The 14084-nt window shown below is 34.3% G+C and overlaps 1 protein-coding gene across 1 annotated transcript in view; it reads left to right on the forward strand.

Moving 5' to 3' along the window:
• LOC107688260 (CUB and sushi domain-containing protein 3-like) overlaps positions 1-14084 on the forward strand; it is a 311798-nt gene that overhangs the window by 177233 nt on the left and 120481 nt on the right. Inside the window, exons 34-35 of the mRNA XM_016485884.1 lie at positions 1991-2107; positions 13270-13381. Of these exons, the coding sequence (XP_016341370.1) occupies positions 1991-2107; positions 13270-13381 (229 nt within the window). The remainder of the gene's footprint in view (positions 1-1990; positions 2108-13269; positions 13382-14084) is intronic.

Raw genomic sequence — 14084 nt, forward strand, 5'->3', positions numbered from 1 at the left:
ACTGAATGAAATAAGATGTTTAGACAAAATGTACACATCATCATCCTTCTCAAAAGTTTTCACCCCCAGATCTTTTGTAGTAGTTGTGTATGAATCCCTCAAGTGTCATCAGTGTGAAAAGATGGATCTCAATAATATAGGCACTTTTGGAAAGAAATCAGCACCCGTTGGAAGTCATTGTATGAGATGTACACTGCATGCGTGTACCACTTCCTTTGAGACGCAGTCTACATTTATAGATTTGTGAAACTCCAGAGCTGGGAGATGTTTAAATTGACATGAAACATTGTAAACACTTTTCTTGTCATCTGCAGAGATGAACAATTATAACATGAGTCACAAATGATGTTGTTCTTCGACTCAGGAGTGAATGATTTCAGCGCTCTGATGTATTGACTCTGTCACCGCGTCTTGTTTGCTAATCCTCTGAAATTAATATTTCACCACAGAATATTGTGGGATCAGCAATAATAAACCCACACTGAGACTTTGAATTTCACATCAAATAATGCAAACGGGGCAGCAGTTTTCCCACTTGTGTAAGTCAAAGGCTATAAATGTCACTCGAAAGAACGATTTATATTTTGCGGACTCGTATGCCTGGATGAAAGCTTCTGCCTGCTCCATTAGATCCTAATCACTTTTTGCCGCAATTATTTTTGCCCATTTCTCTTGCATTATGCTAAATTGTTTCGCTTATTGTGAAGAAATAATTCAAACAGCCCTCTAATCGATGATTGCATAAAGACTGTGTCTTAAGACTTTGTATAGGTTGTATTTTAGAGTATGAGATTGAAAAGTATTATTGTCAGGTTTATAAATCTGTTCTAGCTGGTTGATGAATGACTGAGCGCTGTTGACAATGCTCGCTATAACTCTAGCACTCCTTCCACAGCTGTCATATTGTGCCACATTATATAGATTTACACCTTGCTGTATGTTGCCTTTGTTAAACATGGTTCAGGTACAGAGTTTCTCCTCAGATGAGCGTCCAGTTAAAGGTGGACTAATTTTTTCCACTTTCCACAAAGCAAAGTTTGACTTTATTTTATTTATATACTTGTTATTTTTGACAAATTTGTTAAATAAAATATAGACTTGCATGAGATGGAGTCTCCTATCGGTGCCTTAAAGTGGGACTCATCTGTAAAAAAAAAAAAAGTTTTGGCCCCAAGGCAAAAATACAATTTTTATTTATGCCACATGTTTTTAAATGAAGTGTCAGAAGAAAGTATATATTTTTTATTAACATGAGCATTCTTTACAAGGTGGTATAACACTAAATAATGTTTATTTCAAGAACTTTTATAAGAGTTTAAATTTTGCAATATTATTCAGCTATAATGTAATTACATATAGGACACTTGATCATCATAATTTTATAAAGAAACATTTTCTCTAAAATTGTGGCACAGTATGTGTACGGCAAAAATAATTAAATCAGTAAATAGTTGAAAACACATTTAAACAATTTAACAAACAATGCATCACATTAGTGTTATTTTAGTATTATTAGTATTTATATAGTTTAGTATTAGTATAATATATAGTATTAGTATTTATATACTATTAAAGTATTTATTATTTTGAATTTTTATATTTTCAGTTTTTAGTTTTAATAAATTTAGTAATTAAGTGTTTTTTATATTTCTGTTTAGCTTTTATTTTTCTTTATAGTAATTTTAGTGCTTCAACTTCTATGCAACAATTTAAGTATTTAATCTAATATTTAATTGAATTACACACACACACATGCGCACACATATACATACATGCATGTTTTTGCACCATACATGTTGTGTTTTTAAAAGAGTCTGGCTAGTTTGAATTTTAAAACACATTGAAACAAGAATGAAAGACTGATCCACATGTTAACTGGTCTGTAAAACAAGCAATACATGATTTAGTCCACCATTAACGTTGTGTTTGGGTGTGTTTTGGATATGTACATGCATTCACACTGCATTTAACCTTCGTTTGTTTCTTCCAGCTCCATGTGGAAGCCGGTCGACAGGTTCAGAGGGCACTATTTTGTCCCCAAACTACCCTCGCAACTACACTGCGGGCCAGTCCTGTGTGTATGAGATCTCAGTGCCAGGAGAGTTTGGTAAGAAATACACTTTCAACCTGACCACAAATGAATATAAGTGAACGTCAAGGCTTATTGATAGCAGACCCTATGCTGCTATTGAACAGAACATACACGTGCCACTGTGAAAAGAACCCTTTTAGTGAGGGAAAAAAAAAAACGGAAACTGAGAGGAAAACATTTTTCTTTCTTTTCATTTCTGAGAATCGCTTTTCCTGTAATTTAATAGGCGCAGTAGCCACAAATTAAATGTGCATTTGTGTATGTTTCTGCAACAATGCCAGAAATCCTTTAGTCTTAATGGGTTTCTAAAATCAAAATGCAGCGACTTTTTGCAGACCGCCTCTTGAGTTGTTTTGCCGAACATCAGGGGCATCAGTGCGGCCCAGCAGGATCAGAACTTCTGAAATGGTTTGGACTTTAGGTCTCTAGGGTAACTGAGATCATGCTTGGAGCTTAAATCCTCACATCAGAGCCTTATTTATCAGAGCCTCATATTTTATGCATGTATGCACTGTATTTATTTAGTTTTTGTTTGTAACAAGCGACATCGACTATGCACAGCAAGATACCCAACCGTCCAGAAACAAACAAAGGAAATTGCTTTAGTGACCTTACATGAACTGTAGAAACTCTCAAGACTACGGAGCTTTAACTACAATTGTTTTTGTTGTTCATAGTGTTCTGTAGCTGTGGGCCACAACAAATGACACTTTATTGTACTATCACCAGCCTGTGAAAGGTTCAGGGCTGAAATGAAACCTTGAGATGAGACACAATTGATGAGGATCTTCAAGTGCAACTTTTTGTGTGACTCTAAAGTTGCTGAAGTTAGACAGCCAGCGTTTCCATTGTGATGTATGAGACTGTCTACTGTGGCGTCCACAAGTCTGACCGCTTTAAAAATGTGAGATGTTTTTGTGTAAACCTTAAAATAAACACGATGAAATGTTAAAAACTCTGAGCCTGTTTTCAGCTCAGAGTTAAAAAAGGGTATTTGGCGTACTTTACAGCTCAAATAGATTTTTTTCCCCCCTAAAATTGATGAATTTTACAACACTAACACTGTTATTTCTGCACTGTATTTAAGTCTGAAATGTAACTAGTGAAATGACTCTTTTGTACAGATGGTCATTTTTTTCTAGCTTCAGTGGAGGCAAAATTTTCTCAAAGTCATGTAAAAATGTATTTACTTTTTTCTGATAATATACTTTATATGAGCAATATCACACGAGTGGCAGTGCCATATGGCTGTGATATATCACAGCATGCTGATATACAGCCATATCGCACTGCTACGAATGTGATACTGTGTTTATACAACAGTTTGACAGCACAAGTGTGTAAATAAAAAAGACAACAACAGAGTGTCTTTAAAAACCCTCTTTTGTGCAGAACTACTTCCTTCCACAACGGATTCAGATCTCAGTTTGACAGTTTAACAGCTGAGCCCAAGCCTCCATTACTAATTCGAAAATGTCACTTTAGAACTAGTAACAAAGGAACGTTGAGTTAATGACTATCCTAAAACAACATGGTAAATCATGCTAAAACATGTCAACAACATGCTAATAACATGCTAATCATGCTGAAACACGTCAACAACATGCTGATCGTGTTAAAAACATGCTCGCAACATGCTAATCATGCTAGAAAAATGTCAGCAACATGCTAACAACATGCTAATCATGTTAACTCTTTTCCCCGCTAGCATTTTTGAAAAAAGTTGCCAGCCACCGCCAGCGATTTTGATGATTTTCACTAAAATTTGATGGCCTCCAGAATATTTTTCTGTATGAATATTTGAATATGCAATACAGCAAAATAAAGATCAGAGCCTCTTCTTTTAAACAAAAAAATCTGTTTTATTCTAGCTTAAAGCATTATTTTTTTATCAACACTTGAATATAGGTAGGTTTCATAAAAATGCATAATTTTGAGCAAAAAGGTGAGAAAATCACATTTTTATCAAAAACTACATCTGGATAATATTCAGTACGATTATCAAAGCATAAATCCAGTAAATCGCTTCCATCAACACCTCCAAAGCTTGCACAGACATATACCACTTCCTGGATCAACATTTTACTCCGTAACATTATGCAGTTTTCATTTATATGCTGCCATTGCTGATGATCACATTATTTTTCATATGCATCTGTTTACATAAGAGATCGCTCTTTTCTCCGTCCTGTACACATGTGTTTTTGTTCGGGAGGTCTTGTACTCATTCAGAAGATGTGTAATAGCGCCCCCCTAGTGTATAACAGTGAAAACACGAAAAGCCGTAAAAACTCGTCTTTGGCGGGGAAGCGTTGTCTTCTAAAAGACGAGATAACTCGTCAATGGCAGGGAAAGAGTTAAAAACATCATAGCAACATACTAATCATGCTAGAAACATGTTAACAAAATGTCAACATGCTAATCATGCTTAAGGCTAGTTAAGGTTAATCATGTTAGAAACATGCTAGCAACATGTTATTTGTGCTAAAAACATGCTAGCAACATGCTAACAACATACTAGAAACATGATTAGCAACATACTAGCAAATATACTAATCATTTTAGAAACATGCTAGCAACATGTTAGCAACATGCTATTCATTCTAAAAACATGTTAGCTAGGGTCCTAATAGATAGATTAGATAGGTGTTGATAACATGTTGCTAGCATGATTTAGCACAACATTATTTAACATGTTGCTAGCATAGGGTGACCATATGTCCGCTTTTTCCCGGACATATCTTGGCCAGGATTTCTATACTGGCTAAAATGTCCAGGTTTTTAGCTTTGTTTTCCTGTTTCCATATTTGCTGAAGGTAATGATCAAAAAGTAGTTTGACCAATAACATTCAGGCATTGTACATAATCGACCAATCGTAGCACGCAAGAAGGTGGGATCTACAGAGAATGGTCAAAGTGATGCTATTTTTTGATCATTGCCTTCAGCAAGTATGAAAACCTGGACATTTTAGGCAATATAATCCTGGCCAGCACGTGTCAGGGAAAAAGTGGACGTTTGGTCACCCTATGTTAGCAACGTGTTAAATCATGTTAGCAATGTGCTAAATCATGCTAGCCACATGTTATCAACACCTATCTTATCTGTCTATCTAAACTTCAAGCATTTACAATTGCCTCAAACTTTCAGGCTAGGCTTTCTCAAGCCAACTTCAAAGTTTGTTCACAAACTTTACTGATCTGGTTTATTACAATTTACTTCATAATCATATATTATTTTATTCTTTTTTTTTTAAATGAAAGCATTTTTGCTAGTTCTCTCGGACATTTTGGACCCCGCATCTAATTTCATGCACTTGTTTTTTAATGAGATGACTATTGCATTTAAGGCTGTTTTTGACTTTTGGTTTGTTTGGTTAGATGACGCCTGTCACACTGTAATATTTGGTTCTGAACCGCGTTACAATTTCATCATCAATGTGCGTACCGCTGGGAATTCTAGCGGCAGCTGTTTACCACTGTAGCAAGGGACTGTGAGAAGAAGGTGTCAGTTTTGCTGTTTTATTTGTGTTTTTATTTTTTTGTTGATTTTTTTTTTTTACTGCCAAAATTTTAGATGCACAAAAAAAACACTTGTGTCGGTTTGACACCAATGCATTGCAATAAATGTACCGAATGCAAGCAGCACTGAGAAATGCATAATTTTATAATTGGCAACACACAGTATATGTAATGAATTGTGATTCATTTTTGAAGTTCTTTCATATCAGTTTCAAACCTTACATGAACTGTCCATGAAGACAAGGGTTTGCGGCAAAAACTGTAGTGTGAAAAGACACATCCTAAAATTAATCTGTCTTAACAGAAATTTGAATGGTCCGTCTTTCATGTGTTTTATCAATTTCAAACTCTCTCAGTTTGCAGAAGTTTATATTAATAAGTCTGTTTTAACTCGACTAAATGTTTTCCTGTGAATGCTTGTAAAATGAGGAAACCATGCCGTGGGGCGTCTGACTTGATTATGAAAGTGTTCTGATTAAATCTAACTGTCTGTAGGAAGAGAGACACAGAATAGAGAACACCAACCACTGAAGGTCTTCCTAAAATATCACATCAAACAGGACTTGAAGTTCTCAACTCTTCAAAAAAAACTCTCATCTCAGAGTTTTAGGCATTTTGATCCTCAGATTCGAAGTAGAATGTGGTCAGTGACTTTCACTCTGTTGTATTTTAAGACTTTAAGGACAGTACCTTATTTTTGTACAAATATTTAAGGCAATTAATTCCAGTACATTGTTTGAACTGTTTTTCTTTGACTTAAATGAGTTCAAAGAAATGGTAAAACTTGTCATCATTCAAAGAGACTGCTATCCGGTCAGCAGAACTTTGGGTTCATGAACTGAAACAAAACGAAGAGGTGAAAATCAGCAGTTTTGCTTAGAAATTCATAGATTTATTCTTCTGGCTGGTGTTTATCAATAACAGTGTTTTTCAGTGTCCAAACCAGGCAAACAACAAGCAGCAATTTGTCTTTCCACACTGATTGTGAAAATGCAGAATGATGTGAAACAATCACAGCCAATCAGAATATGTTTGATTAACATATTTAAAGTTGGTCGGTACTTGTCGGTGCATTGTCAAAGAAAGAATGATTGACAAAATTTTGTCCTGACACTTGTGCATCACTTTAAAAATGTTGCACCTGATTTGGACATGGTTTAATATACTGTACACTACTTTTAAAAATTTGGGGGTCTGTTTTAAGAATACTTTTATTCAGCAAGGATGCATTAAACTAAACAAAAATGACAATAAAGGTATTTATAATGTTATTATGCATTTAAAAAAAAAATGTTTAAATAGAAAACTTATAATAATAATAAAATTATAAAACTATAATAATATTTATACTGTAATATTATTACTGTTTTTGGTCAAATAAATTGTAATTTTCTTTTAAAAGCATCAAATAATTGTACTGATCCCAAACTAAATGTATATTAGTTTTCTTATTTTCTAAACTTAAAGTAAAAATAATTTCAAAATGTTTCGTTTCTTAATAGTAGTTGCCAAGTTAATTGTGAATGACTCTTCGAATCATGTTATTCCCAAGCCAATAAACAAATAAATAATAAAAGCTTTCCCACTTTTCACAATCTAATCACATTGTGTTAATATTCCTCATTAACTATTCTTGGAAATGTCTTATGGAAGTAATTTTATGACTTTAATACCTGAAAGGTAAACTCATCACCAAAACGTCCATTAATGTTTTTTTGTAAAAAAAAAAAAAAAAACTCATTATGTTGGAGAACAATAAGATGATGGTGCATTAACTTAGGGATATTTTCGCCTCTGAACAGAACTGTCGGAAGGATGTATTTCTCATTTAAGCTCGTCAATTATACAGGACCCTTTGAACGGAATAATAAGGCCGTTCTCTGTTTCTTAATGTTTAATTATTCTGTCACAAATAATAAATCCAGACATTTTTTAAATAGCATCTGTCTTTTGAGAGCAAAACTGAATTCTTCACAGCTGCCAAATGAGCGCCGTAGGCATGAATTGTACATATTAGACTCCAGCGTGCATGTTTATAGAAAGTTGTCGACCAACCGTACATTGTGCATCTGGGCAGTACGGCAGAAAATCTGTTCCCGTTGTACTGGAGTCCCTCAGCGTTTCCAGCGTATGAGAAATCTTGGCAGCGTCGTGAAAGCTACTACATTAGGGACTCTATTAGATTTATATAAACCACAGCAGACAGCTTCGTGTTTCATGCAGTGCCCGGGTCTTTTTATGCCAATCACAATGTCTTCGATGTATAGTTGCATTGCTCATACTAATCCCAACTTGCTCCCTGTCAACAGTCCAAACTCACACCCCCTTAAACTGGTGGCAGATGCTCCAGAGAGCGTGAGCGCAAAAATCTGGCCCCGAGGACATGTGGATCATCCCAGTATGGGGGCTGTGTGCATGAGCGTGAGGACGTGCCCACGGGCCTGTGTCGCATCAAACAGCGGCGAACGACTGCAGCCGCCCACGTGCGTAGCTGTGGATTCAACAAAGCCGTCGTACGCTCGATCACCTAAACGTGTTCATTTCCACATCTGAGTTCGGACATCAGTCGTTCACGAATGTTGCACCTTTGCGCGCTCCGACTCGAGCTGAACTACGGGTTAATGCAATTAACATGAAAGCCAGTATTGAAGAACTGAGCTCTGAATAAATATTAAAAGGCACCTATTGAGCTTTTTTTTATTTTACTTAATAGTCATGTGAATCTGCAGAGTTGCAAAGCACAAATGATGCATTCAAGTCGTGGCAGAAAGATTGTATTTACGAGTTGAATGAACAAAACCATTGCATTTCAGTGAGAAAATATGGGAAACACAATAGATGCAGCATCTGTATTGATCATAATTTTGTTCAAATAAGTGAAATTATTCTTTCTTTCCATTTACTATAAAACTAGATAAGCTGCATGTACAAAATACCACAGTATTGTAAAATTACAATTATGAGAATGTATAACAATTCAGTTTGCAACACCTTCATAAACTGAATAACAAAATAAGCAAAAACACACTTGATGCACATTCTTTATTCATAATTTTGTAGAAGTAGAGTTAAAACTTGATACGTTGCCATCTTTTTTTTTTTAATCAAATTACCTTGGACACATCTCACAATTATGACTTCTTAACTTGTAAATGCATACTTCCCTAAAGAACTTGAACTCACGAAAAGTCAACACCAACATCACTCCAACAGAGAAAACACTGTAAGAGTTGTAAATAAAATCGATTATTGGAGTACATTTTACAAGAAAATGCTTTTTCTTTCTAATTCAAAATTTCAAATTCCGTTCCATGTGTCACTTGCTAATTTGTGAAATCTACAAGCGATTTCTGAGTCAAGATTTCTTTTTACAACATTTTTTTTTTCAGTGCACTTGCCTGAAAGGTTCTAGAAACAATTTTAGCTCAGAAATTGCTGGTAAATTTCACAAATAATTGCAAAAAAGGCAAGTAACACATTGTATTAAATGTGAAGTTTAGATGTAGAAAAACTGAAAAACCTTATAGGACTTATAAGTCCTATAATCTTTATTTACTTTGGAAAATATTTGTTATGGCGCACTTACAACTGCTGATGAAGCCAATTATGGTACAATGCGTGAAATTTCAGAAATATATGAATATATACACGTGTGTGTGTGTGTGTGTGTGTGTGTGTGTGTGTGTGTGTGTGTGTGTGTGTGTGTGTGTGTACAGTTTTCACTCTGTAATTAGTACTTTCACTATTATTATTGTTGCTGCTGTTGTGTTTTTTTTTGTTGTTTTTTTTACTATTTATTATTTGTGCTCTATTATCTACTATTATTTTACTGTCTATAGTTTAAATTTTTTTTTTATATTATATGAATATAAATATTTACATGTAAATACATGTAAATATTTTCAAAATATATACTGTATGTGTGTATTTATATATACATAATAAATATACACAGTACACACAGATATATTATGTAAATAAAAACTTTTAATTTGGATGCGATTAATCGCGATTAATCATTTGACAGCACAGATAGATAGATAGATAGATAGATAGATAGATAGATCTTTCTGAAATGCTATGGAAAGAAATGAATGGGTAAAATACGTCTGAAAACAAGGCAGCTGAAAAAGTAGCTTCTTTTGTTAGTCCTTCATCTTAGACAGCAGATTCTGCCTGAAAAGAAACCTCGCTGAGAGCCAGCGCTGATTTATTTGTTCACTGGTCTAATACACAATCACCTAGCACTATAAAAGCCTGGAGGCGCAGTTAGATTGGTAAGGACAAGAACAGCCGTTCACCATTACCCTTCTAGATCATAATGGTGACCTCAGCTGTAAAGATGTCTCCTAGATTTGGTTTAATGGTCTTCGCTTTCCTTGTCGAGAAAGAAAGAGGTTGCCTAGCCAACGACAGTGCCATTTCCTTTACTTAATAAGCCATTAAAAGTTGACGAGGCCCTGAGATGTTCGAATCTTTGTAATGTCGAGCTCAGATCATTTTGATTGGTCCTGCATTGTGTTGAATTTCCCAGTCCTCAGGAGACGGTAATGTCCAACCAGACGGCATGCGTGACCTCCGTACGGAGCGTGTGGAGAATAATGTTACTTATTTGACATTGTGTGACGATCAAACACCACATGGTTCTTGTATAACAAACAACAGAAAAGCCAATTAGTCAGTAGCCTTTGTGTCTGTCAGAATTAATCGTGCAGTGAATGCATGATATTGATTTGTTGACTAATATCCTGTACCTGTATTATAATAAGATTGGATAAGCTTGCCAAACCACATGCCCGAAAGGGACTTTGGCATCTCATTCGCTGAAATATTAATTCCAGAAGTCGTACGCTCCCACTGAGGGCTTGTTATTGACTGCTGATAATAGAGGGGGCTACAGAAGGAGCTGATATATGAGGTGTAATTAGTAAAAACACAATGCATGAAGTAGTTTGTCTGTTTACAGTGAACATGTGTGACGTGTGACAGCTGATCAGATGATGATTAATGTTTGACACTCAGTTATGAAAAGCTGGATTTTGGACCAGTAAGATACTGTTAAAAATGTTGATGTGGCTATTAAATAATACTGACAGTTTTCATCTGTAAGCTATGTTATTTGTCATTGTAATTTATAATTACATGTCTGTAAGATGTAAACTGTTTTTTGTTCTGAATGCATACATGCATGCATAAATTAATCAATAAATAAGAATCAATCAATAAAAACTGTGTATCAATAATTAAATACATTTATTTATTTGGTTATTTTTTATTATTTTTAAATAATTAAAACTTTATTGCTCAATTATAATTTTTTTTATAATTGTACTGTAATTTGATGTTTAATTGTTGAACTGCAGATATGCCTCCATAGACCTGATAGCCAAATGAATACATATTGGAGATGAGCATATATTGAAATTTGTATAAAAATAAGGAAAATGGTTGTGTAAAAATATTTAAGCAAACTTTAAATGGATATTGGATCTCATGAATATTAATTAGTTCATGACTGGGCACTCCAGGAAGTTCACCTAGCAGTGTTGAACATCACCATATTAATATTCATGAGACAAAGCTATGTGAATATGTCATTAACATTCTGAGTGAACTTGTGATAAAAAAAACAACAAAACAATAAAATAAAATGGGTGGAAAATCCCAGACTTGCTTTGGAGTAGAGACCTTATGCCATGGCAACATAGAATTGATGAATAAAGGATATTTTTCCTAACACACTGGATTTTTTTTATAGACAATTTTTTTTTTGTACTATAGAACTATAGAATTTATTCATGAGATGCAAAGCTGTATTTTCTTGATTTCATGATCCTTTAGAAATGATTTGCTGATTTGCTTCCAAGAAACATTTCTTATTATTATCAATGTTGAAAATATATTCAAATGGAGAACAGTGATTTTAAATTGTAATAAGAATGTTTTTTAAGAAGCAAAATATATTTAAGGATATAATATTATTATTACCTAAATGTGTCCTGTTTTTATTATTTTTACTGGAAAAAGTTTAAGAAAATTGTTTTGTAATTAAACTGAAGTATTACATTTTGTGATATTTTTTCTTTTTTTCTTTTCAAATTATAGAAAGTTGCACTAATTTTTTTACAGGTATTTTTGTTTACTTGTATTTTGAATTTTGCACTTCTTTTAGGGTTGTCAGTCAAATTAATAGATAATGTCCCGATAATGAGCTGCCAGTACTTTTTTTCTGTTATTTTACAGTTATTTTTGTGTGAGTTGAGTGTTTCTTTGCATTACCTACTCAGGTTAACGTCATTTATTGCTGAAATTGTCTTGATATGTGCTGCTGCTTTCAAACGAAACAATTGTGCAACTACCGTACCTCGTCCAATTACAGGAAATATATTTCTTTCAAATGCCTGAAAGTAAAAAGAGCGAACAAGTTTGACTGTGAATTATTCATAGGAAATGACAAACATATGGCTTTGTTTTTCTCACCTTGTGCTCTGGTGTTCTATAGTGTTTTATCATCTGTCTAATGTACGGCGATTGCCTGAAGGCAGACTCTGTTGCGAGGCCCTCAGGCGAACCAGATTCACTTACTCTCTTTAGAGTTTGAGTATCGACTCCTCTGCTGGTTTATAGCTTTATTTAGAGTTGCAATATTAATTTATTGCATTTCCCTGCAGAAGTTTGAATCTCTTGTTAGGGCTTCCGTGCTGTGACTTCGGTAGAGTTGGTTACTGTTAAATTCAATAAGTGATGATTGTGTTGGGAGCACTGCTATAAGTGGGGACAGAAATACGAGCTATATTATCGAAGGTGTCATATACTGGAAGTTTTATTAGCTCTAGAACTACTTGTTTCACCCGAGGTCCCTTTGAAAGCCATAAGAGACAACGCCATTTCTGTTACGCCTTCAACCCATATAGAAGTACCATCACAAATGAGATGTCTAATATAGCAGTTGCATTTCTGAATGAATGAATGCATGAATAGTATTATCATATAAATTAATTGATATTATTTTATTGGGAAGAATAAAAATAAATGCACCATTAATGAAATAAATGTTATATGGTTATTTTTTATTATTATTTTAAAATACTATTTCTACGAGTGAATAAAGTAAATAAACCATACAAACCTTTGCCCGCTGTAGTTTTATAAAAACTACAGATCGTACCTCTGCATGCTTGCATCCTCACTCACAGATATTCTGATGAAGCCCAGTGCATTGTGGGTGTTGAAGTTTCCTACCTTTTTTGCCACAGCTGTTATTCTCTATTCATGTAGCACTGATTAAGAAAGAAAGAAAGAAATTGTGTTACCACTGCATTAATAGCCAACTCTTATTAAACCCTCATCTTGCCAGCAGTGACTTACCACTAACTCATTTTGTCTACATGTATTATAAAGTAAATAAGGTCATGTTTGATTTCAAGCTGACTCGATTTCATTCTATGAAAGAGCAACAACTCAGCAAAAAAAAAACTTCCTTTGGGAAGTGATGCCAGCTGATGAAAAATTTGTAGAGATGCTACACTGACCTGCATGGATATAAATACACAGTAATCAGGTTTTATATACTAAAGCAAATGACTTACGGCCAGTAAACAACAGCGAATGTTTTTTAAGAAGACACTGTTTTTTTTCCCCTCTGTTTCTCACTACAGTTCTCTTCGGCCAGTTTATGTTCTTCCAGACGACCCCTAATGATATGCTTGAGATCTTTGACGGGCCCTCGACGGAGTCTGCTCTCCTCACCGCTGCGCACGGCTCTCACTCAGCAGTTTATGTTCTTCCAGACGACCCCTAGTGATGTGCTGGAGATCTTTGACGGGCCCTCGACGGAGTCTGCTCTCCTCACCGCTGCGCACGGCTCTCACTCAGGTAAAAAGGTTTTGTTTACCGCCACCGCGTGAGGCCAACTAAAGGCACGTCTGCCGAGACGAGATGACATTAAACGACATGAAGGACTGCCGCAGTCAGATCTCATTCCCAAAACTGTTCCGCTGCGCTGAATGTCGTGTTGTTGTTAATGTGCTTCTGACATGCAGCTGGGACCAAATTGAAAATCTGGGACTTTTTCGCCATTTAAATCTGAAAATAAACTGTTAGGATTTTGATGTGAAATAAAGAAATACATTTGGATTCGGCACTATTTCTATATAATATAATATAATATTAAAAAAGTATATAATATAATATAAAAATATTAGTAATCTAGTCAAATCTAAATGTAAAAAAATAGAATTAATGAATGAATGTATAATATATAATATAAAACATATAATACAATATTATATTATTGTTATATTTAATATTAGATATACTAAATGTTAAATATCACTTACTAAACATTAAATTAAAATGGCTAATTTAGACTAATTTAGTCACTCTAATTTAGATTAATGCTCAATTGCATTATATTATATTTTGTGTGTGTATATATATATATATATATATATATATATATATATATTAGTTC

The sequence above is a fragment of the Sinocyclocheilus anshuiensis genome, unplaced genomic scaffold (assembly GCF_001515605.1).
Source record: "Sinocyclocheilus anshuiensis isolate Anshui unplaced genomic scaffold, SAMN03320099.WGS_v1.1 scaffold1162, whole genome shotgun sequence".
Taxonomy (NCBI): Eukaryota; Metazoa; Chordata; class Actinopteri; order Cypriniformes; family Cyprinidae; genus Sinocyclocheilus; species Sinocyclocheilus anshuiensis.